Raw genomic sequence first — 26,305 nt, 5'->3', positions numbered from 1 at the left:
CAGCGCAACCGTTGTTTCACGTCGGTTTTCAGTGAGGCCATGGTGTCACTCCGGTCGAGCCGGCACTTTCGTGTGGAAGCATGGCTCTCCCACACTTAAGCTACTGCCTTTGGACAAATATAAAAATATACGTGTAAAGGATTGCACTCTGATGGGTATATCCTGGGTGTCTTCAAGGCCCGAGTAAATAGGTTACTTATAGGCAGACGTGCTCCATCGTAGGCCGCATCATTGCTTACCACCAGGCAAGATAGTGGCCAAACGTCGACCCAACAAATATATATAAAAAAATACGTGTCCATGGGCGGCGCTGATCAATTATCATCAGATGATCTGTCAGCTTGTTTGTCGCTTTTTTCGATAAAAAATACTTGTGTGTACTGAACCAACACCTCTGCCTACCTTTTTTTCAATCCTTGAATGATAGATTTCTCTCAGAAAGTATGTCATATAAAAATTGGTTGTAGCTATCAACTACGTAGGAAAAGTTATTTTGAACTCTACAATGTTGTGAATAGAGTATAAAATTGAGTGTAAATTGATAGCCTATTGTATTGTATGGAATTGTCCATTGGCTATAAAGACGCGTTCATATATACCGGATTGTAATTGAAAATAAAGTCTGAATAGGTAGGAGGTCTTGACCAAGGAGTCTGGATATGGATAATTGAGTTTTTTTATGGGTTGGTTGGACTGATATCCCTCTTTTCCCCGAGGATTAAAAAGCGTTTCATATTATGGTTTATGTTGTGATACCCATTTCTTCTTCATCAGAGATCAGAGATTGGCCAAGGAAAACTGTCAAAAAGGCGCCAATTTTCAAATCAGGAGCTGTTTACACAATATGTAGATATTAGTCTTCAAATAAATCAAACTACAAAATGTCACAATTTCCTAATAACTAATACTATTGAATATTATTAACTGCAATCGATCCTACTACAGTTTATCAAGGTGAATATACCTTTTCCGTTTCAATGTAAACCTATTCCGAATATCAATTATTAGAACGTTTGTGAACGCATTCGGCATTGGCGGGAATGTCACGATGACAGTTGTCAAATTTTGCTAATAAAATGGCGTCAGTTTTCAAATAATTATTATTTTGAATGTCGATTGATATCGTTGTTGAATCGTGTGTTTTAGATTGTCGTTTTTAATTTATAATCGTTAGCAATGTTGCTGAAGTGTGTGCTAGCTATTTTTACGATTGCGTGAGTTTTTTTTAATAACATTTACGACTAAATTCTAGTTGAACATTTTTCTCTATCGGCTAATGCATTTATTGTTGATGTAAATTAGTAAGTATGTGTTATTTAGTAAAATTTATAAGGGGGCTATGGTTTAAGCTGTGTAGAACGCCTCCCGAGGCAGTTACTCGATGCTCATTTTTTTGCTTTCTCGAAAACTATCGGCGCGGCTTCATTTCTGCACTATTCACGTTGGACTTGCATTTCTCTTTTATCTCTATATATAAAAATCAATTGATGTTCGTTAGTCTCGCTAAAACTTGAAAAAGCTGGACCGATTTGGCAAATTTTGGCCTTTAATTGTTTGTGGAAGTCCAGGGAAGGTTTAAAAGGTGAGAAAAAATGTTTGAGGCGGTACGAAGTTTGCCGGGTCAGCTAGTATTATAATAAATATTCATTTTGTGAGAATTTTTCGAAAACTAGGTTTTACAGACATTAGTTTCAGCAATATATTTTAATGTAGGTACTTATGAAGGTAACGCATCGCACGCATTCCGTATGACGTTATCAGTACGCATCTCATGTAGGCATTGCTGATGATGCGGTCCGTACGATGCGTATCATTGGACGCAATTGCATGAGTTTCTATACAAGATAAACAAAAATCCGTTGCGTGCGATGCGTACGATTCGGGCCTGTGGACGCTTACCTTAAATGTAGATAAATACGTTTATGCGGGTAGGTCGACATAGTACCTAACTGTACACCACTATGTAGACTATCTAGACTAATTAATGAAATTGGAGTGGCTGTTTGTAATACCTATTGAAATAAGGGCCTTTTACTACATACGATACGTAGACCAATATAACATTTTTTACAATGTTTGTCTCTCTGTCTGTTTGTTCTGTCTAATCTCTGAAATGGTCGACCCAATTTTATCGGGACTTTTATTGTCAGGTGATTTACTAAGGAGTAACTTAAGCTACTTATATTTTCAACACTTTAACTGTATAATGTATTGGCTTAAGCTGTAAAATTATGCATGTTTTTCTACTAAATAAATAAATAAATTAGTCACACCGTCTGTAAACCACGTGAGCGAAGCCGCGGAAATCAGCTGGTTCTAAATAAGTTTATTTCTGCTTCATTGGACGAGTGATTGAGAAAGCGATTGCCAAACTACACTTGTGTCAAGATCGACGTGAAATGTTTATGTTACTTCTCACAAATTATATAAATGCGAAAGTTTGCGTGTATGTCTGTTACTCAATTACGTCAAAACGGCTGAAAGGATCGGGATAAAATTTGGAACAGGGATAGATTGTGGTCTGGAATAACACATAGGCTACTTTTTATCTTACGGGAACGTGAGCGAAGCCGCGGGCTGCAGCTTGTATATAAATAAACAAAGATCTATGTATAATAACAAAGATATGACTAGTGACTAATCACTGAGCCAGCGACACACGTGTGAGAGCAATGCTTCGGAACGAATGGGGCAGTTCAATCGGAGTGATACCACGGCCTTACAGTACCGAATTCATTATATGTATTAAACAAGTAATACAAACAGTATTTTTCATGAAAAACGATTTTAATCTGTATATCTGTACCCAGTCAATACTCTCCGTACTCTGAGTGCCGAAGCATGGCTCTCTCACACTTAAAATAAAAAACAATAACGAAATCCTGGGCTGGTCACGTTTGCCGCATGTCGGACGAGCGGTGAGCAAAACTCTCAACTGAGTGGAGCCCACTCAACGTCAACAGACGTCGCGGCAGGCCCAGAAGGAGATGGCGGACGAACTTGACACCTACGATAAGGATTGGCCGCAGAAAGCTCTGCACAGAGAGGTGACGTGGTTTTTATTTTTTTACTTAAAAATAAAAACCACGTCAAAATCTTTTGAGGGATAATACAGTGGACCCCCGATAATCCGGCGCCCCTTGTAATCCGACATGACTTTGATATGTACATATTTGAAAATCTTAAACAAAAAAAAAATTATGAATACATATTTCAAAACTTCATAATTTGATAAATTCATTACATGATTTTGTTTAATAATTCTTGATTATTTTGGTGTGTAACATGCATTTGCATTTATGCTTAATTTTATGTTTAACTTTACTAAATTCGACATACATAAGTATGATTTGTACTTCAAATAATTATGTCATATAACATATAGAATCTTATCATTGGATATGTAATAGGTCGGATTACAAGGTACTCTTTTGTAAAAAAATCCGGACTATAGGGGGTTTTAGGCAGTGCTCTATAATCCGACAAATTCGATAGTCCGACACTGCCCTGCATAATGTTTGTCGGATTACCGGAAGTCCACTGTAAAGAAACTGATCGTACATATTCAATTAGAGACAGACAGCGGAAACCGACTTTGTTTTATACTATGCAGTAATGTTACTATGTACATCGTTGGCAATGACTCCACAAACTGTACATTTTATCTCTCCATTGTATAAAACAATCGGTAAATATATAAACTGATAAATAATTGTCGCCTTTTGCAGTAACGCTGTGTCTGGGTCATCGCGTTCCGCCTCTCATGGAGATAGCAAACATAATAAGTTAATCAAAGGTAAGTACTTTTTTTGTAACTTTCGTGAGACATACTAAACTAATTATTATGTTTTTAGCTTACTCACGTAACTGTTTGACGAGGAATTCGACTAGTTTCAAGCCATGCTAGAGGCTCATATTCAGGAGCAGCATTCCGCGACACACGAAGCAGCGATTGTCACGGTGCTACAACTACTGCACTGTCAGTAGTATATGAGCCTCTAGCATGGCTTGAAACTAGTCGAGTTCCTAGTCAAAACATTACGTGAGTAAGCTGATAACATAATAATTAATTTGGTTTCACACTTTTTTTTGAGGTAAGAAAATCATAAAATATCCTTCTGTAACCTTGGGCGAGGCCAAAGGGAGTGTCAGGCTGTTACTGACTAAAAACCACCCCGTTCCTCCTCCTGCTTTTTCGAGCCGAAGCCCCGGTGAACCCGCTAGGTAGTCCGCAGCTCCATAGACTTCTCCCGCCTAGGGTGAGGAGAGAGGGAGTGTCAGGCTGTTACTGACTAAAATTATATACATATGACATAGCTACATAGACGTTACTGGTGGAAACGCTAGTTCCGGTGCTGCGGAAAACCTAGCGGGTTACCGGGGCTTTGGCTCGAAAAGCAGGAGTAGGAACGAGGTGGTTTTTAGTCAGTAACAGTCTTACACTCTCTCGCCTCGCCCAAGACTAGAGACGTAGGTAATTGGAAGATTTTCCTCACTCGAAAAAACACTCTTTTAATCTCCGCCACACTCATAACCGGTCCGATTTCCAATGAGTATTATTGGAAACCCCAACTTAAGAGGGGGCCTTTATTCTGCAGTGGATGTCCTTGTTTATTGGAATATGAGTAAACGGATCTCCTGATGGTAAGCAATCATCGCCCCTCATAAACATCTGCAACACCAGAGTATCTGTCCATTATGATAATACCTACCTCTAATAAAACCTTGTTCCTCATTTCCCAACCTCCTAAATATCCTCTTAATCCCCGTTTCCTAGGAAACTCCCTCAGTGTACACTCTGCAAACAGCAAGTCATACGGTGTACAAGTGTCTCCGAGCCATAATTTCGCCTGTGTCTTTTCTGTTGAAGAAGGAGGAGGTATGATTTTATTGTAACTTTCGTGAGACATACAAAATTAATTATTATGTTATCGGCTTACTCACGTAACTAGTGAGCGCGGTATGTTACACCGTTTTTGCGTCGACCCGAGAATCGAACCCAACACCTACGCAGTGGCCGACGAACGAGTCTAACGAGTCAACATCGTCGCGCGCGCCGGTTAGTACGCGCGATTCCAGGCAGAGGGCGCGATGGGTGTCGCGGAGTGCTGCTCATGAATAAGAGCCTCTAGCATGGCTTGAAACTTGTCGAGTTCCTCGTCAAAACATTACGTGAGTAAGCCGATAACATAATAATTTAGGAGGAGGCATACCTCCTGTGTTAAATACATATATTTAACACATTGAACGCCGTGGTGGTCACCGGTGACCGACGTTAGCGGAGGATTTGCCTTCAACAGTTTTCTATTGGCAGTCCAAGACTTACAATGCACTGCTTAACTAAAAAGGTATACAGAAATAGCGCCCATTTTGAATCAAAACCTAATAAAAATCAAGAGCGAAATAAAAATCAAGAGCTGTAGCCTTACTATGAGTTTGCTTTATGTTTAAAGTAATCGAAACGAGAGCGCGTTCGAAGCTCTGATTGGCCAGCTTGAATAAACCAACCAATCAGAGCGCCGAACGTAAAGCAAACTCATACTAAGGGTAGTTAAAGCCTGGCTATAAACAGCGAGATTGAGATGTTTATTTTTTATTTTTCAGAATGTACATTTTGACAATTTTTTTAGGGTTAAATCCGTTTATATCCTCTTGATATAATCAAATACAGAGACGTATTATGGTTAAAGCAAGACAAGTGCCTAGGGTGCAAGTTGTAGAGGGTCGCGAGAAGCGCATGCACAACTGTCCATAGAGTAAAAGTCTTTCTATGAGTTTCAATGTAGGCTCCGGTCAAAGGACATTAATTAACAACTTATATACAGAAGATTCTATTCATGGGTTTTGACGTAATTATGTAATTTTTGTATGGGACAAGTCCGTCACAACCTCTCTAAAACGCTGTATCTTCTCTGTATCAAGATCTCCAGTAGATAAAACCATGAAAACACCGTAAAATTGGCAAGTCCAAGGCTAATGACCAACATGTCTTGGATTCTGCAACATGTCTTGGACACTAGCATTTTCTCCTGTGTCGTGGGTGAGTTTACGAACATTGTTCCTTGCGGAAATCCAACCCGCTACACGTTGCGTTTCTACCCATTGCCTAACCACCGCATTAACAGCCCAGGGGCCTTAGTCTGCTATTACAATTTTGTCAGAATGGTCGATCATTGAGCAGTGCAAGAGGGACGGAGCTATACAACCTACATAGCTCCATCCCTCTTGCACTGCTCAATGATCGATCATTCTGACACAATTGTAATAGCAGACTAAGGCCCCAGTCCAACTTGACACAGAAATAACAAAATTAAACACGTATGTATTGTATTTGCAGATCAGAACAAGATGTCGTTACAGCGTCTGACCACGCTCAGAGCGATCATGTCGAGTCAGCCTCGACCGCTCGCCGCCTACATCATACCTACTTGCGATGCCCATAATGTAAGTGTTGTTAACCGATTTCAATAAAAGAGATGTTCTTAGTTTGATTTGTATGTTTGTGCGCGATTTAGTTTCTCGTGTCTGGTGGAACTGATTTTTTTTTCGTGGAACACGGCGTAAATGAGCTGTCATAAAACCTGATGGTAAGCAATCGCCGCCGCCCATGGACACTTAAAACACCAGAGGCGTTAAAAGTGCGTAGATGAACCTTTTGGGGGTTAAGAATTTAAGGGTTGTTGGGGAATCGAGGATTGGGAAGGAGGGTAATTGGGCCTCCGGTAACCTCACTCACACAACGAAAGCGTTGTTTCACGTCGGTTTTCTGCTCGGCCGTGGTATCACTCCGGTCGAGCCGGCACATTCGTGCCGAAGCATGACTCTCCCACAGTTTAATTTCTATACCAGTTTGTGCCCGCAGTTTTGTCCGCGTAAGACCTGTGTCTCTCTGTCTAACATCCTATGTTCTTCTCTTCTCTTCTCCAGTCGGAATACATAGCTCCAGTGGACGCTCGCCGGGAATGGATCTCAGGATTCACTGGCTCAGCTGGCACCGCGGTGGTGACCCCAAGCGCGGCCCTGCTGTGGACCGACGGCAGATACTACACGCAATTCGAACAGGAGGCCGACCTGTCGCTTTGGACGTTGATGAAGCAATGTGCGTTTATAAATATTAATAATATGTTTTGTTTTAATGTGTGTTTCGTAGATTGTTTTATAATATTAGACACGTATTTATTTTCTTACGGAAACCAATACTTTCGACTATACCTATATTGATTTGAAATATCGTGTGACGTCACTTCTATATGTGTATAATAGTGTAACTGCACCGTTGCGTTCGCGCGGTGGCTGGACAACCGGCTGCCACGTAATGTGTAGCGGGTTCAATTCCCGCACGGAGCAACTCTTTGTCGTGATGGGTCTGCGTGTCATATGTATGTGAACTTGTATGTTTGTAAACGCACACACGACACAGGAGAAAATCCTAGTGTGAGGCAATGTTTAAATATAGAAAACATTAGAATCGTATTTTGCTTACGGAAACAAATACTTTCGACGATATATTAATTTGATATTTTTTATTTATTATCGTGTGACGGCACTTCTACGTACGTTTTATACTAGAAACGACGTAACTATCTCCCACTCTGAACTTTGATCTGTTTTTGACAAAATAAAAATATAGGTATATTCGGATAACAACACTTGTAATATCGTTCATTAATTTATAATAAATCAATCAGTATCATATTATCATAATAAAATTTAATTTTCCACACAGCGCTGCCTGAAACCCCGACTATGGAGAAATGGTTGGTGACCAATCTGACAGAGGGCTCTGCGGTCGGCGTAGATCCTCACACCTTCAGCAGAGAGGAGTGGAATCCGTTGCAGGTGTGTGAATGAAAGAATATTTGTTTTTCATGGGATTGGCCGATAAATGAGCAGACGGTTTACCTGATGGTAAGCAATGGTTGCCGATGGATATCCGCGACACCAGAGACCTTTTCCTGCGGATCCCGGGACGTGGGGCCCATTTTCATCGGGTATATATTATAATTATCACTTAAGGTGTTCTAAAAGTAGCTGCCCCGGCTTTAATGCGAGGTAGTATTGTGTTTGTAGATTACAGTAGTAAATATAATTCTTTTTGTCATACAAAAAATCTATGTAAGCTATCTCATTCTTCATCATTCACTGTCTCTGTCTGTTCGTCAATGAAAACAATTGATAGCATTTTTTTCATTTCACTGGAGAAGTGACACATCTTGCTTATTTATGAACCCCGTTATGTAAAGTCAATGTTTATTTAACTTCTTTATGTTCTCAAATTGAATTAACTGGTTCAGAATACGAAATTTCTTCAATATTGTAATCTTCAAACACAACACTACCTCCCATTAAAGCAGTGGCAGATAATTTTAGAAAAACTTATTATATTCAATTATAGTAAAATCATAATTTGATTCCAGTCAGCGCTATCGAAACACAACATGGTCCTCCTACCGGTTGGATCCAATCTAGTGGACGAGGCGAGGAAGCAGTGTGGGGAACATCTACCTCTGCGGCCGTGCAACGACATTATCGCGTTACCTCTCAAGTTTACCGGTAAGTCGGCTCATTTCCTACTAATATTATAAACTAGCTACTTCCACGCGGTTTCACCCGCTCTGCTCGGTTCCTATTAATTGTAGCGTGATGTTTTATAGCCTATAACCTTCCTCGATAAATGCGTTATCCAACACAAAAAGAATTATAAAAATCGGATCAGCAGTTCCGGAGATTAGCGCGTTCAAACAAACAAACAAACAAACTCTTTAGCTTTATATATTATAGTATAGAGATAGATGATTTTAAGGGGTGAATAATATAAAACTGTTCAGAATACGGAAAATAATAGAAGCTATACTTTTACAGATACTACAGCTTTGCCGCCAAAACATAAAGAAAAAAGTGTTGCCAACCTAACAGTAACAATTATAAACCTGGCAAACATTAAAATAAAGGTTGCTTTCTCAACTATGAGTATAATTATAACATGTATTATACTTTACCACAGGTAAATGTGCCGGTGATAAGATTTCAGAGCTCCGTGCCAAAATGGAAGAGAAGAAGGCTTCAGCGCTGGTCATCACTGCTTTAGATGAAGTTGCTTGTGAGTGGGACATCATCATATTAATACTCCTATATCCGACATTTCTTTTTAAGGGGGAAAATTATCAAATTACTTGTCTCGTCTTGGGCGAGGCTAGAGGGAGTGTCAGGCTGTAACTGACTAAAAACCACCCGTTCCTACTCCTGCTTTGAAAGACGGAGTCCCGGTAAACCCGCTAGGTAGTCCGCAGCTCCTATATCCGGCATGCGCATAATTCCTTGCTTAATGGCATGATTGTGCCTATTTTCGACATAGAATCTAATTCTAACATGGAGCCTAAAGTATTTAGTGGAAGGTTATGTTTAAAAAAATGTATCCTATGTGTAAAGAATTCAATTAGGCACTCCTGTAACACTAGTCATAGCCAAAATTACCACACACAACTACCACATACCACAAAAACCAACTAGTACCTAATTCCGACCACATTCTACCCTGATTCCGACCATACCTTTGTTTAAAGAATTCAATTAGGCACTCCTATAACACTTACTTCTATCTAATACGGATCTATTAGTTAATACCATAAAAACCAACAAGTACCTAATTCCGACCGCACTTTACCCAATTCCGGCCATACTTTTGTGTAAATAATTCAATTAGGTACTCCTATAACACTAGCCTCTATCTAACACAGATCCATCAATTAATATTAAAAAAACCAACTAGTACCTAATTTCGACGGCACCGTACCCTGATTCCGACCACTGTTCAACAGACACGCTGAACCTCCGCGGCAGCGACATAGAATACAACCCGGTGTTCTTCTCGTACCTTATAATCACGCCGACCGCCGTGCTCCTGTTTACGGCCAAGGAGCTACTAGTACCTAATTCCGACCGCACCGTACCCTGATTCCGACCACTGTTCAACAGACACGCTGAACCTCCGCGGCAGCGACATAGAATACAACCCGGTGTTCTTCTCGTACCTTATAATCACGCCGACCGCCGTGCTCCTGTTTACGGCCAAGGAGCTACTAGTACCTAATTCCGACCGCACCGTACCCTGATTCCGACCACTGTTCAACAGACACGCTGAACCTCCGCGGCAGCGACATAGAATACAACCCGGTGTTCTTCTCGTACCTTATAATCACGCCGACCGCCGTGCTCCTGTTTACGGCCAAGGAGCTACTAGTACCTAATTCCGACCGCACCGTACCCTGATTCCGACCACTGTTCAACAGACACGCTGAACCTCCGCGGCAGCGACATAGAATACAACCCGGTGTTCTTCTCGTACCTTATAATCACGCCGACCGCCGTGCTCCTGTTTACGGCCAAGGAGCTACTAGTACCTAATTCCGACCGCACCGTACCCTGATTCCGACCACTGTTCAACAGACACGCTGAACCTCCGCGGCAGCGACATAGAATACAACCCGGTGTTCTTCTCGTACCTTATAATCACGCCGACCGCCGTGCTCCTGTTTACGGCCAAGGAGCTACTAGTACCTAATTCCGACCGCACCGTACCCTGATTCCGACCACTGTTCAACAGACACGCTGAACCTCCGCGGCAGCGACATAGAATACAACCCGGTGTTCTTCTCGTACCTTATAATCACGCCGACCGCCGTGCTCCTGTTTACGGCCAAGGAGCTACTAGTACCTAATTCCGACCGCACCGTACCCTGATTCCGACCACTGTTCAACAGACACGCTGAACCTCCGCGGCAGCGACATAGAATACAACCCGGTGTTCTTCTCGTACCTTATAATCACGCCGACCGCCGTGCTCCTGTTTACGGCCAAGGAGCTACTAGTACCTAATTCCGACCGCACCGTACCCTGATTCCGACCACTGTTCAACAGACACGCTGAACCTCCGCGGCAGCGACATAGAATACAACCCGGTGTTCTTCTCGTACCTTATAATCACGCCGACCGCCGTGCTCCTGTTTACGGCCAAGGAGCTACTAGTACCTAATTCCGACCGCACCGTACCCTGATTCCGACCACTGTTCAACAGACACGCTGAACCTCCGCGGCAGCGACATAGAATACAACCCGGTGTTCTTCTCGTACCTTATAATCACGCCGACCGCCGTGCTCCTGTTTACGGCCAAGGAGCTACTAGTACCTAATTCCGACCGCACCGTACCCTGATTCCGACCACTGTTCAACAGACACGCTGAACCTCCGCGGCAGCGACATAGAATACAACCCGGTGTTCTTCTCGTACCTTATAATCACGCCGACCGCCGTGCTCCTGTTTACGGCCAAGGAGCTACTAGTACCTAATTCCGACCGCACCGTACCCTGATTCCGACCACTGTTCAACAGACACGCTGAACCTCCGCGGCAGCGACATAGAATACAACCCGGTGTTCTTCTCGTACCTTATAATCACGCCGACCGCCGTGCTCCTGTTTACGGCCAAGGAGCTACTAGTACCTAATTCCGACCGCACCGTACCCTGATTCCGACCACTGTTCAACAGACACGCTGAACCTCCGCGGCAGCGACATAGAATACAACCCGGTGTTCTTCTCGTACCTTATAATCACGCCGACCGCCGTGCTCCTGTTTACGGCCAAGGAGCTACTAGTACCTAATTCCGACCGCACCGTACCCTGATTCCGACCACTGTTCAACAGACACGCTGAACCTCCGCGGCAGCGACATAGAATACAACCCGGTGTTCTTCTCGTACCTTATAATCACGCCGACCGCCGTGCTCCTGTTTACGGCCAAGGAGCTACTAGTACCTAATTCCGACCGCACCGTACCCTGATTCCGACCACTGTTCAACAGACACGCTGAACCTCCGCGGCAGCGACATAGAATACAACCCGGTGTTCTTCTCGTACCTTATAATCACGCCGACCGCCGTGCTCCTGTTTACGGCCAAGGAGCTACTAGTACCTAATTCCGACCGCACCGTACCCTGATTCCGACCACTGTTCAACAGACACGCTGAACCTCCGCGGCAGCGACATAGAATACAACCCGGTGTTCTTCTCGTACCTTATAATCACGCCGACCGCCGTGCTCCTGTTTACGGCCAAGGAGCTACTAGTACCTAATTCCGACCGCACCGTACCCTGATTCCGACCACTGTTCAACAGACACGCTGAACCTCCGCGGCAGCGACATAGAATACAACCCGGTGTTCTTCTCGTACCTTATAATCACGCCGACCGCCGTGCTCCTGTTTACGGCCAAGGAGCTACTAGTACCTAATTCCGACCGCACCGTACCCTGATTCCGACCACTGTTCAACAGACACGCTGAACCTCCGCGGCAGCGACATAGAATACAACCCGGTGTTCTTCTCGTACCTTATAATCACGCCGACCGCCGTGCTCCTGTTTACGGCCAAGGAGTTGACGGCGGCTCTCTGTCTCCAATTGGCTGAAGAAAATGTCCATTTGCAGTGGTACCCGTATGACAGCGTCGAGGAACATTTGAAGACTATGGCTGTGAGTACTCATTCTTACTGACGTTACTCTTTCTGTGGGTGTGTGATACAGGCTTATTTTCCAGGCGATTAAGGCTGCTTTTACTTTTTTTCCTTCAGAGATGTGTATTTTACGTTATTGTGGATGCGTTTGGCTTGCACATAGCTTAGCACTGGTGGAAACGGACGCAGCTAGCTAAGTTTTTATATAGAAAGATCCGTGCTATTGATACATCGCATTATAGCTGCGCATATTCCTCGCACAGCTACATAGTTTAGTATCAGTGGAAATGGTCATATAGTTTCACAGCTTAGCTATTACATCTTAGTAGCATAGGTACATAGCACATTTCTTCGCATTTCACGTCAAACGACGCGGCAACGGTCGCGCTACTCATGAATATGAGCCTCTAGCATGACTTGAAACTAGTCGGACTCTTTACCTAACTTGAGAATCGATTTAATCTCCATAAATTTCATTCCTATGTTTATTTTGTTACAGAAAGAGTTAAGTGAGACGGGATGCAAGCATTCTATCTGGCTCTCCAGTGACTCTAGCGAGGCGATACATAGAGCCGCTTCGGGGTAAGCACATCATTATCATATCGTCTATCGTCACGGCTTTTATCCCTGAAGGGGTAGACAGAGGTAATGTACACCTCTGTCTACGGCACGTAATGCCATTGTACAATGTACAATTATATGTATAATGAATTAAAATATAATCAAGGTGTCATAATACCCATACTTGGTAGAAGACTTGGTAATCACAATTAAGTCTCCTCTACATATTTGGTGATCTAAAATAAGTGTTCGATTGATGATTCGTCATGATTTTTATTCTCAAATCGCCTGCCACATTTGGGGATTATGACAATACTTTTTTATGTTTGGCCTCTCCAGTAGATTTCATCCGGATCTGCGCACAACATGTCAGGTTACCGGGACTTCGGCTCAAAGTAGGAGTAGGAACGGGTGGGTTTTTAGTCAGTAAGAATCTGACACTCCCTCTCGCTTCGTCCAAGGTGGGAGAAGTCATTGGCTGATTATTGCCCCTCAAAAAAAAAAGTAGACGTTCGACAAAAAATGATGCGAAAAGAGAATAATTTTTACATTAATACCTATATTTTCCAGGCGGACATCTTGGCGACCCCTTTAAACATAATATCTGAAGTATCTCCCGTCAGTCTCATGAAGCTTACTAAGAACGATGTCGAACTACAAGTAAGTACCCTTTCTGCTCGGCTCCTATTGGTCGTAGCGTGATGTTTTATAGCAAATGACTTTCCTCGATAAATGAACTATGTAACACAAAAATAATTGCCGTCGCAAGAGAGTCCGGGCGTCGATCGGAATCGCGAGACGATCTCCGGCCACCGTCAGTAAATATTCAAATCGGGCTAGCAGTTTTGGAGATTAGCGGGTCCAAACAAATAAACTGTTCAGTTTTATTTATTAGTATAAACACATAAGGTACTAAATGACCCCCCCACACCAGGGTTTCCGCGACTGCCACGTCCGCGACGGTATAGCGGTGGTCCGACTACTGAAGTGGCTGCACGAAGAGATCGACAGCGGCAAGGAGGTCACAGAGATACAGGCCGCGGACAAACTGCTCGAGTTCCGCAAGTAAGTCAAATAGGGGGACTGGTAATTAGTGAACGATATTTAAACACGTGATTGTACTCATGATTACAAACAGCTTTCCCAAAGAAACTTTTTTTGTATACTCATTAGTTTTAATTTTATCACAAAATGTAGAGTTTCAAAATACCTACCTAGTTATTAGTCTTTCGATGACGCGGTCTAACAGCTGATCATGCTAAAGCACGCGCGAAATTTTGTTATTTTGTTATTGTGATAAAAACTGTAGGCGCACATGTTAATGAAAGGGGTTTGAGTAACTTTGTATGGACTTGTGGCGTCATTTTTTTTTTCAGCGGCCACCAATAATTTTCATGTTACTTTGTTCTGCTGTGTTCATTACACATATATGTTCAATTATTTTTATCCTAAGTTATATCGAAGCTGAGATATTTGAGTTTGAAGAATTTAAAAATGTAGTCTAGTAAATACTTCAATTACCGTCCTGTGTAAAAAAATCTTAGTTATGTTATTAGAAGATTGATATTAGTTATTGGCTTTACTGTTTCTCGACCTCTCGCCTGGCAATGTGACGTTAGTATTGGGCCTTTTTTTTTTTTTTTGAGCGTGGAAAATCATCCAATAACTTTTCTCGCCTTGGGCGAGGCGAGAAGGAGTGTCAGACTCTACTCTTACTGACTAAAAACCACCCCGTTCCTACTCCTACTCCGGTGCGCGACACACCATCGGCCCATAAATAAAAGACATGGGGGTCCGTTCGATTCATCTACGTCACTGTATTTGAATTATTTTATTTAGTATTCCTAAAAAAATATGGCAGACACCTAAAAGAGTGCAATAACATTTAAAAACTTCTTCGATTTCAATTACCAATATAAAACCAAATATCTCAGTTCCGATATGGTTTAGAGAAATATGGCCATAATAGCTTTTGACCGCTGTATTCTGTTCTTTCATAATATTTAAGTTTCATTACTGGCCGCTCAACTTCAAAACGACGCCAACTTTACCCAAACCCCTTTAGCTATTTTATTATTGGGATAAAATAAAACTAATATAAGTAAAAGTTTCTTTGAGAAAGTTGTTTGTAATCATGAGTACAATCACGTGTTTAAATATCGTTCACTAATTACCAGTCACCCTATATTGAGTTTTTACATTTAATCTACACTTTATCTCACCGTAGTGTTAAAGAAAATGAACAGGCTCATGGCAATTTATTTAAAAAGTTGGCGCTAATATTTTTATTATATTATATATATAAAAAAATCTTGATTATATTATATTATTATTAATTTAGATTTTGTCTTCCAGGGACGAGGAGCACTTCATGGGCCCATCATTCTCCACCATCCCCGGGTCTGGGGCCAACGGGGCCATCATCCACTACTGCCCCTCTAGGGACGGCGCGCAGAAAGTTATCGAGAAGGAGGACATGTTCATACTCGACTCTGGTGGACAATACATGTGAGTTTATCATTAATCATTCATTTTTAGGGGGGGGAGAGTCATACTCTTGACTGATACCACAGCCGAGCAGGGGCCTTAGTCTGCTATTACAATTGTGTCAGAATGGTCGATCACTGAGCAGTGCAAGAGAGACGGAGCTATGTAGGTTGTATAGCTCCATCCCTCTTGCACTGATCAGTGATCGACCATTCTGACACAATTGTAATAGCAGACTAAGGCCCCAGTACACCGACTTGAGCCAACGTTTGCGTCAATTATATTATGGAGTGTGTGTGAGTGAGGTTACCGGAAGCCCAATTATGCATATCCGATTCCCCAACAACCCTTAAAGTCCTAACCCCCAAAAGGCCGGCAACGCACTTGTAACGCCTCTGGTGTTTCAAGTGTCCATGAGTGGCGGCGATTGCTTACCATCAGGCGATCCGTCTGCTCCTTTACCGGCTTATACTATAAAAAAATCATTGTATTGATAGTGCGCGCAGTCGTATTCTCCGAATGTCGGAAGAACGGATGTTGATGAAATTTGGTATACAGACAGGGTACCTATTTATTTTATAGTATAAGCCGGTAAACGAGCAGACGGATCACCTGATGGTAAGCAATCGCCGCCGTCCATTGGCACCAGAGGCATTATAAGTGCGTTGCCAGCCTTTTAGGGGTTAGGAATTCAAGTGTTGTTGGGGAATCGGGATTCAGGGGTGCCTACTCCGGTTCTCGAATCCGAAGTTTCGTTTCATTTCATTTTCAGCCGTTAGGTTTTATTGATTTACTAATATAATACTCATGATACTTGAAATAACGTTTTATTTTTAATTTGTTATTTATTTATCTTCATTTCATTCGTTCATTTTTGTCCACGAAAGTACGCAATAAATAGAGTTGTAGTGTGCGAAGTTTCGTCTGAAACTTCGTTTTTCGTTGAATTAGAGTAGGCCCCCAGGGATTGGGAAGATTGGGAAGGGGGAATTAGGTATGAGCTGACTTGGATAATAGGATAATTTTCATGCTGACTTGGATAATAGGAGAACGCGGTCGAAGCCGCTTGGCAGAAGCTAGTACTTAAAAAACCCTTGTTGTAACCCCCAGGGACGGTACGACGGACATAACCCGCACCCGCCACCTGTCCCGGGCCCCCACCACGGAGCAGAAGACGGCCTTCACCCGCGTGCTGCAGGGACAGATCATGGTCGGCGCCTCGCTGTTCCCGCAAGGGGTCAAGGTAAGTACTTTTTTATTATTTATTAAGGAGCTAGCTACTTCCGCGCGGTTTCACCCGCTCTGCTTGGCTCCTATTGGTCCTAGCGTGATGTTGTTGTAGTTGTTTATTATCTATACTATATTACTATATTACTTTATTACTATAATTACTATACTATAATATTATAAAGCTGAAGAGTTTGTTTGTTTGTTTGATTGTTTGTTTGTTTGTTTGAACGCGCTAATCTCCGGAACTACTGGTCCGATTTGAATAATTCTTTTTGTGTTGGATAGTGCATTTATCGAGGAAGACTATAGGCTATAAAACATCACGCTATGACCAAAAGGAGCCGAGCAAAGCGGATGAAACCGCGCGGAAGTAGCAAGTATTATATATACGAAAGCTGTTGGTAAACCTTTATTAATAAATAAATAAATGTTCCCCCCTATCTCTCTATCCAGGGTAACGTACTAGACAGTTTCGCCCGCCACGCCCTGTGGGAGGTGGGTCTGGACTACGCGCACGGCACGGGCCACGGCGTGGGACACTTCCTCAACGTGCACGAGGGACCGTGCGGCGTCTCCTGGCGGCCCTACCCGCACGACCCGGGACTCAAACCCGGACAGGTGCTCAGCAACGGTCAGTGCAGTGATTAGTTTTTTACAAATTTAAGTGTAGGAGAGCCATGCTTTGGGTCGACCGGTTATACCACGGACTCATAGAAAACCGACGTGAAACGACGCTTGCGTTGTGTTTCGTTGTGTGAGTGAGGTTACCGGAGGCCCAATTACCCCTCTTCCTAATCCCTTAATTCTAGCTTTGACACTCGAAACACCAGAGGCGCAGAGAACAAGTGCCTTACCGGCCTTTTGGGGTTTAGGAATCGGGGATTGGGAAGATTAAAAAGGGGGGTAATTGGGCCTCCGGTAACCTCACTCACACAACGCAAGCGTTGTTTCACGTCGGTTTCCTGCTCGGCCGTGGTATTACTCCGGTCGAACCGGCCCAGCAGTGCCGAAGCATGGCTCTCCCACACTTGTAAAAATAATAAAATCATCCAAAACCAACTACAATCTATATCTATGTAGTATTTGATCAAATTAATAGTATTTTTACTTACATTAATATTAGAACTTGAAACGGGATATTTACCATGTTTATTTATGTCTATGAGTTTCCGATATTACGATATCCCGTTTCACACACACAACGTCACACCTTTTATCCCCGAAGGGGTAGGCAGAGGTGCACATTAAGGCACGCAATGCCGCTATACAATGTACACACACTTTTCACATTTTGTGTTATAAGTCCCATGTAATAGTGGGTGAGCCTATTGCCATATACTGGACACAATTCCAGGCCCCGTACTACTACCGAGAAATTTTCGAAAATCCGAAAAAAGCCCAGTAATACTTTGCCCGACCCGGGAATCGGACCCGAGACCCCTTGTTCGGCAGTCGCACTTGCAACCACTCGGCCAATGAGGAAGTCATATCCCGTTTCAAGTTGTAATATTAGTGTTAGTGACCATGTCAGTTTAAAAACGTTTTACTTACACGTCTGCTTACTCCCTCAATGTGTATATTACAGAGCCTGGCTACTACAAAGTGGGTGCGTTCGGTATTCGCCACGAGGATCTGGTGGAAACCATCCGGGTCACGAAGGAGACTGAGCATCCCAGGGTAAGGTTATACGATCAATGTATACACATACATACATACATACATAACGTCACGCCTTTAATCCCCGAAGGGGTAGGTAGAGGTGCACATTATGGCACGTAATGCCACTGTGTACACCCACTTTTCACAATTTATGTTGTAAGTCCCATGTAATCCTGATCCGGAGCTGCGGTCTACCTAGCGGGTTTACCGGGGCTCCGGCTCGAAAAGCAGGAGAAAGAACGGGGTGGTTTTTAGTCAGTAAGAGTCTGACACTCCCTCTCGCCTCGCCCAAGGCGGGAGAAGTCATTGGATGATTTTCCCCCTCAAAAAAAAGGGTAAAATTATACTGCCAATGTATAAACATCAACAGCCTATAAGTAGCCACTGCTGACCAAAGGCCTCTTCTCACACGGAGAAGGTTTGAGCATTAATCACTACACTTTCTCAATGCGGGTTGGCGATCTAAAATGCATAATTATAAAATTATAAGTAATATAATATAACAAAACAATAAAATTTCGCGCCCGCACTCGCGTTATCGGAAGACTAGTAACTAGGTAGGTATTTTGGAACTTTACGCGTGCGTGCTAATAAAATTTTGTTGTTTTGTTATTGTGATAAAAATAAAACTAATGAGTATACAAAATACGTTTCTTTGGGAAAGTTGTTTGTAATCATGAGTACAATCACGTGTTTAAATATCGTTCACTAATTACCAGTCACCCTATGTGAGTAAACCACATTTTTTTGTTAAAATATTTGCTTCAAAATTCTGGTACAAAAATTCACTTCTCACACAAATACATTACACATATTTTTTTTTTTTTTTTTTTTGGGACAAGCCCGCCACAACCTCCCATACCGCTGCAACTCCTGTAAGCCAGGATCTACAGTAGATACAAACATGAAAACACCGGAACACTGAAGTCCGGCGCGTCCCAGGGAAATGAATGACTGTCTTGGATCCCGCAACGAAACAAATCAGAAGATGTTATTAGAGGAGAAGAAAAGAAAACGATAGTTTCCACTTCCCTCGGTGAATTTAATGCAGGAGACAGGATGACTTAAGCCTTAAGGCACAAAAGAGACTGCACAACTGGGAGAAGCCCAGTCGCCAAGCACCACGGAAATTTTACTTAAAACTAAAATATTAAATGCTAATACTAAATGGGTCCTATGCGTGAGCTGTTATACTTGCTTCCAATAATAGGTATGGCAAAAACGCCTAAACGCACGGAAATTTGCTCGAGACTCCACAAGGTCCGTGTAATAAACTACACCTGATGAAACAATTAAATTATCCAACATAGTGTCACGCTCAGATTGCCAGAGACCACACTCCCAGAGTATGTGATGGGCGGATTGCTCATGTTGCAACTCCGCTGTCGAACATTGGCACCATGGTGAATCAACGAGTTTAAATGAGAACAATTTGCTTTTAAAGTTGCCATGGCCAGTAAGAAATTGGGCAACACAGTGATCCACCTCCAACCATGTCCTCTCCAGACGCTCATGCACGGATGGAAAGAATTGATAGAGGTGGCGGCCCTTGGTAGAAGATTCCCATCTACACTGCCACTCAGTCAGAAGTTCATCCCAGACGTCCGTTAAAGGCTTGAGCAATCTATCAATTTTGCTTCGATCACGTTGTGCTAGAAAGTTTGCGGAAAAGTTAGGTCTCGCATTATAGTACATGGCAGCACGTCGCTGCACCTCAAGATCGACTGGAAGTAGTCCCGCGAGCACAGGTAGGGCCTCTGTGCTAACCGTCCTATAAGCCTTACACAGAAAGATCAAGGCTAGACGCTGACCTTGGAGAAGCTTTCGCCGTACCGCGCCTATTGTGGCCCTATCAGCCCACACTGGTGCCCCGTAGCACACGCATCCCAGGTAGGTTGCTCCGTAGATGGTTCTGAGCGTAAGAAAAGAGAGACCCCAGGTAGCCTTCGAAATTCGCGTGAGCGCATAGAAATTGTTTTTGGCTTTCTCACTAATAGTCTTAATATGTTCAATAAAAGAAAAGTTTTTTTCTAGGACTAGACCGAGATAGCAAACCGACTCCTTACGTTTGACGGGAACGTTATTGAATTTAATAGACGGCCATGATTTCAAATTTCCTTTAAGCAATAATTGATAGGTTTTATGGGGTGCAAAAGTTAATCGATTACGTTCGCCCCATCGCGAGATCCTACTGAGGCAGTCCTTAGCTAAATTCTCTAGTCCGGCTCGAGTATTTGATTGTATTAACAAAAGGCCATCATCCGCATATCCAGTCAACGTACAACCAGAAGGAAGGGGGGTCGCGAGCAAGTCATCAAACCCTAAATTCCACAGATACGGGCCAATAACCGAGCCCTGAGGACATCCCATTGACAACGACTTCGACCGAGAAAAATTACCAAGTTTCAGTTTTACAGAACCATGAAGAAAATAAGTGTATAATAGTTTGTATATGTTACTAAAGCAACCACGACCCTTCAGTTTAAGGAGTAGCATTGGCCACCACGCGTTATCAAAGGCACCGGAAATGTCTAGAAAAATGCCTACTACATATTTGTGCTCAGACGAAGTCACTATGGTTCGGACAGAGAGAGCTGCGTCTACAGTAGATTTACCCACAGTAAAACCAAATTGATTATTGTGAAATTTCGGTCCACCGGGCAGCAAACGAGGAACGATAAGCCGCTCAAGAAGTTTTCCTAATGATGGTAAAAGCGTAATAGGCCGGTATGACTTAGGGTCATCGGGTGGTTTATTTCCATTCTTAGGTATTATGCGAATGAATCCACGTCGCCATATACGAGGAAAGACGCCCTCCGCTATACAACGATTAAAGACAGACAGGATCGCGTCAGCCGCAGATTTGCACGCTTCTATTATCATTTTATTTGAAACTTTATCCTCACCAGACGATTTATTCATAGGCAACGTTTTAATAACAGTTACGAGCTCATTGATGGAAGGTAGATCAGACACCGGTGAATTGGGTGGTATAGCCGCCCACGACCTAATCTGTTGATGATAATCGCTATCTGTCTCGGATACATCGTCAGGGATGAGTTCATCGAGTAGAACTTCCGTTGTCTCCTCAATACCAGTGGTGTGAACATTGTTGACTTTTATGTTCTGTACGAACGCCAGATCGACGGATCTATTGGCTTTGAACTCATGGTACAGAGGCGACCACGGACCCTCGCTTTCCAGCCTCTGCACTACTCTCCGCAACAGGTTACCCTTAGCTTTCTCCACTGAAGCCCTATAACGTGACCTGGCAACTCTAAACGCAATCAATGCTTCATCAAATGCAAAACCAGTAACTTTACGTTTTTTTAGTCTATTTAATTGTTTGCGCGCTTTACGAAAACATTTACGTTGTTCGACTAGATAATTATTCCACCAGTCACATCTGCGCGTACTGGTCAAGGATCCCCGACCAAACGCAATGTCGGCACAGTAAGTAAAAGTATCCGACATGATTTCAGCACCTTCTTCTGCCGAAAGGTCTTTGCGAGTGAAGTCTGTGGCCTGAGATGCAAATAATAAGCTAAAGAAGTTCCAGTCCGCGCCCTTAGTTTTATATCTAAAGCCACTACTGCAAAGCGTTGGACCCCGGGGTAATCCCGAGACAAATTCGTACACGATCAGGCGATGGTCACTACATGACGCATCCGGTAGGACACGCCACCTATCCAAGCTAACGTCCGAACTAGAAAGTGTGACGTCAATACAAGATTCGCCCATTTGGCTGCAAAAAGTAGGTGGTGCATCAGGGGTGTTATGTATGGAGAGATTCATTTCGGCAATGAATTCTTCAACGGCACAACGCCGCTCCATGTCAGTAGCCCTAACTTTGCCATACCATAAGGATGAAGACGCATTAACGTCGGCGCCAATTATAATTTTGGAGCCCGCAAGCGACTGCAAGACGTGACGGAGGTGATGAATGTGAGGAGTAACTGAGTCAGAATATTGAAAGTAACAGCTCACAGCGTAAAGTTTAAAGTTTTCTGAGGCAATCTCCGCCACGGCACAGTGTGACGTCATTAAATTAGTTATAGATGTTACTGTGAAATTAGATGATCTCGTGACGTAAATTCCAGCTCGTGACCTACTGTTCAGCTGCACTACCCTGTGCCTTAAGTGGGCATTTTGATACTGTTCTTGAACAAGTACAATGTCAAGCTGATAGTCGACTATTAGTTTGTCTAACTCGGACGTCGCAACCCTGTCGTTATGTAGATTTAGTTGCCCTATAGTCAACCTATCCATATTATTATTTAATAGGTGGTGTTTAATATGAGTTGTTCGAGTTTAGCTTTGTAGGTGCCACACTCGGGCGAACCACAACGGTGGTCGTGAGGTTTTTTGAAACGTTTGCACGCCACGCATGTTGGAATAAAATTTTTATTATTTATATGAGGGCAGTCGTGTGATTCATGCGCCTCAGCACAATTACCGCAGGTGGGTGTTTTAACCGTGCAATGTTTCCTAACGTGGCCGAACTGCTGACACAAGTGGCATTTAACTAATTCTACATCGTCTATGAATCGGCAAGTAGCCCAATCTATAAAAAGTTTATCTTTTGTCGTAACAAGATGTTTACGTATATTAGCGTCTAGTTCAATGCCAACCCACTTACGACCGTTTTGCAAAGTACGCCGGCGGGTAATTTTACAAGATTTAATAAAATCTTGCTCCTTTACTTCGATTTCCCCACTAATATTTTGACGATACAGTGAGGTCAAAAACGCGGCGTCCTCCATAGAACCCGGGATGTCCTTGACAAGGATACGCGGCCTACGACCTTTTGGCTTTTCCAAACGCAAATATCACACATACATTGTAAGTTAAATAAAACCTTTTAAATAGGCTAGTTTCCTACCAGATAAATTCAATACTTTTTTTCGAAACGTCAAAAACGATATTTTCTATGAACTTTGTATGAAATACTCTATTATGACGTCATAAGTTTTTGACGTCAAATAGCAGACTTATTTCTAGAAATTTAGCTAGGAAAAAATCGAAAATTAAGTAGTTCATCAAATGTATGAATGAGAGTGTGAATTATTTTTGAATAATTTATTGTATTGAAAAGTTGTAAGTAATAATTTATTTTTGACCCAGTCATCTATATTAAAGTGAAGCCATGTGTTTGTCGTAGGCTGCAGGGTTACTGGGAGACTTCGACGGTCGCGGCGTCCTCGGGTTCCGTACGCTGACTCTTGTACCGCATCAGAGGGACTGCATTGATCCCTGCTTGATGTCCGACTTCCAGGTAATACTACATTTATACAATGTGATAGGGGTGAGACTTCTAACCCGCTAAGGCTGAGTACTACATCTAGTTTTAACGACAAAAGTCGGGGGTCGAAGGGAGGAATCCCCTCCCCTAAAAATTATGGCTATTTTAATATTTTTTTTACTTTTGATATCAAAGGTTGTATACGTCGTAGAAACAAAAAAAAACGACAAACGGTAACTTATAACCTTGGCTAACTAATTCAATAGTTTTTTCATATGTTTGATAATGTTTTGGTGAGAAAAAAATCATTTCGGAATTATTTTTACCGAAAAAATCGGTATTTTTCAATATTTTCAATTGGGGTTCCAACCCTCCATATTATGTTTTTTGTCGATAAAATTAGATGTAGTACTCAGCCTTAACGGGTTAGAAGTGTCACCCCTATCACATTGTATACGTCAACGTCCGAGGGAAGTGGAAACTATCGTTTTCTTTTTTCTTCTCCTCTAATAACATCTTCTGATTTGTTTCGTTGCGGGATCCAAGACAGTCATTCATGTCCCTGGGACGCGCCGGACTTCAGTGTTCCGGTGTTTTCATGGTTGTATCTACTGTAGATCCTGGTGCACAGGAGTTGCAGCGGTATGGGAGGTTGTGGCGGGCTTGTCCCAATGAAAAAAAAAAACGTCAATGTCACGCCTTTTATCCCCGAAGGGGTAGGCAGAGGTGCACGTTACGGCACGTAATGCCGCTGTACAATGTACACCCACTTTTCACCATTTGTGTTATAAGTACCATGTAATAGGGGATGAGCCCATTGCCATATACTGGGCACGATTCCAGACTCCGTGCTACTACTGAGAAAATTTTCAAAAAACCAAAAATGGCCAGCAGTACTTTGCTCCACCCGGGAATAGAATTTAAGACACCTTGTCCGGCAGTCGCACTTATGCCCAATCGATCAACAAGTGTAGTTTATTTATATATTTTTATAATAACTATCGTGAGATATACTAAATTAACTAAAAATAACATTTTACTCACGTTGCCGGCCTTTTGGGGGGTTAGGAATTTAAAGGTTGTTGAGGAATGGGAGGATTGGGAAGACTGGGGAGGGGGGTAATTGGGCCTCTGGTAACCTCACTCCCAGAACGAAACACGGTGGTGTGCCCACACTTAATTAGTATAATTATGAAGTAAATAAAGTGTGGGAGAGCCATGCTTCGGCACTGCTGGGCCGGCTCGACCGGAGTGATACCACGACCGAACAGAAAACCGACGTGAAACAACGCTTGCGTTGTGTTTCGTTGTGTGAGTGAGGTTACCGGAGGCCCAATTACCCCCTTGCCAATCTTCCCAATCCCCGATTCCCCAACAACAACCGATAAATTCCTAACCCCAAAAAGGCCGGCAACGCACTTGTAAAGCCTCTGGTGTTTCAAGTGTACATGGGCGGCGGCGATTGCTTACCATCAGGTGATACGTCTGCTCGATTACCGACATGTCTCACAAAAAAAAAAAAACTATAAGTGTACCAAATTTTATGCTCCTACGTCCGCGCAATTTTCGTAAAAAGGGGTCCAAAGTTTTTGCATCACCTATTAATATATATATTATGAAGTAAATAAATTGTACTTTGACATTTCCCAGTTGCAATACTTGAATAACTATCACAAGAGGGTGTTTGACACGCTGGGGCCCATTCTGAAGGAGAGGCGTCTCCACGACGAGTATACTTGGCTGCAGAACGAGTGCGCGCCTCTCATTAGAGGAACAAACTGTAAGTATCTATGTATTTCATTCTATACTAGCTTCTGCCAACGTCTTCGCCCGCCTTCCCGTGGGATATAAAGTAGCCTATGTGTTATTTCAGACCATAATCTAGTCTTGTTCCAAATTTCATCCCGATCCACTCAGCCGTTTTCAAGTGATTGAGTAACAAACTTACACACAGTCAGCATTTTAGCATTTGCATGATATAGACAGTGAAAGAAATAGCTCTTTTATAACAAACACAAACGAAGATATGTTTTATATGAAAAAAAAAAACTCATAATCAATCATTTATATTTACAAATATTTATTTGAAATCCTCTAAAATTACATTTTTAAATATCACTTAATAGGAGCCGACCAGTAGCAGGAGCATGGTCCAAGCTACCGGTGGTTAGGGCTCCAAAGACAGAAACCTCCTCACAATACGTGCCGTTTCGAGGAGTACTGCCTTCTGCATCAGGCCCTTGATCTTGAACTCCAGCCTGCTAAGGTGGATGTCGAGACTTTTAGAGATCAACCCATTGGCCGACTCGACTATCGGCACAATGATAGCCGAATCTACATTTATATTCACTACTGTAATCTTCAAACACAACACTACCACCCATTAAAGCCGTGGCAGATACTTTTAGAACACCTTATACATGTAATTTTATTTCTTTTCCAGAATATATCGGGTCGGCGACGGGACCGTACATAATGTTATGTATTACTTAAGAAGTTGTATACTTTTGCATATTATATAAAGTACAATAGCTCATTAAATTATATATAACTAATATATAGCATTTTAAATACTATTGCAGTTTTATTTACTACATGTGAACATTAGCTCATGACGA

General features: G+C 42.6%; 2 protein-coding genes and 1 long non-coding RNA gene across 3 annotated transcripts in view; 2 read left to right on the top strand and 1 right to left on the bottom strand.

Moving 5' to 3' along the window:
- The window catches only part of LOC118281055 (monocarboxylate transporter 12), a 122,878-nt gene that overhangs the window by 24,695 nt on the left and 71,878 nt on the right, over positions 1-26,305 (bottom strand). The window lies entirely within an intron of this gene.
- Positions 1-26,305, top strand: part of LOC126911886 (uncharacterized) — a 57,146-nt gene that overhangs the window by 24,128 nt on the left and 6,713 nt on the right. The gene's annotated exons all lie outside the window — the stretch shown is intronic.
- Positions 1,038-26,260, top strand: LOC118280984 (xaa-Pro aminopeptidase ApepP). The gene is made up of 20 exons (XM_050700997.1): positions 1,038-1,214; positions 3,729-3,796; positions 4,778-4,879; positions 6,338-6,444; positions 6,928-7,099; positions 7,727-7,839; positions 8,418-8,553; positions 9,005-9,100; positions 12,331-12,527; positions 13,008-13,090; position 13,316; positions 13,640-13,729; positions 14,004-14,134; positions 15,425-15,577; positions 16,667-16,799; positions 17,240-17,417; positions 18,372-18,463; positions 23,607-23,720; positions 25,338-25,467; positions 26,131-26,260. Coding segments are annotated over exons 1-20 (2,136 nt in total). The 5' UTR covers positions 1,038-1,176; the 3' UTR covers positions 26,133-26,260.

The sequence above is a fragment of the Spodoptera frugiperda genome, chromosome 19, assembly GCF_023101765.2.
Source record: "Spodoptera frugiperda isolate SF20-4 chromosome 19, AGI-APGP_CSIRO_Sfru_2.0, whole genome shotgun sequence".
NCBI classification, from domain to species: Eukaryota; Metazoa; Arthropoda; class Insecta; order Lepidoptera; family Noctuidae; genus Spodoptera; species Spodoptera frugiperda.
This window is presented reverse-complemented; position numbering and strand designations above follow the sequence as displayed.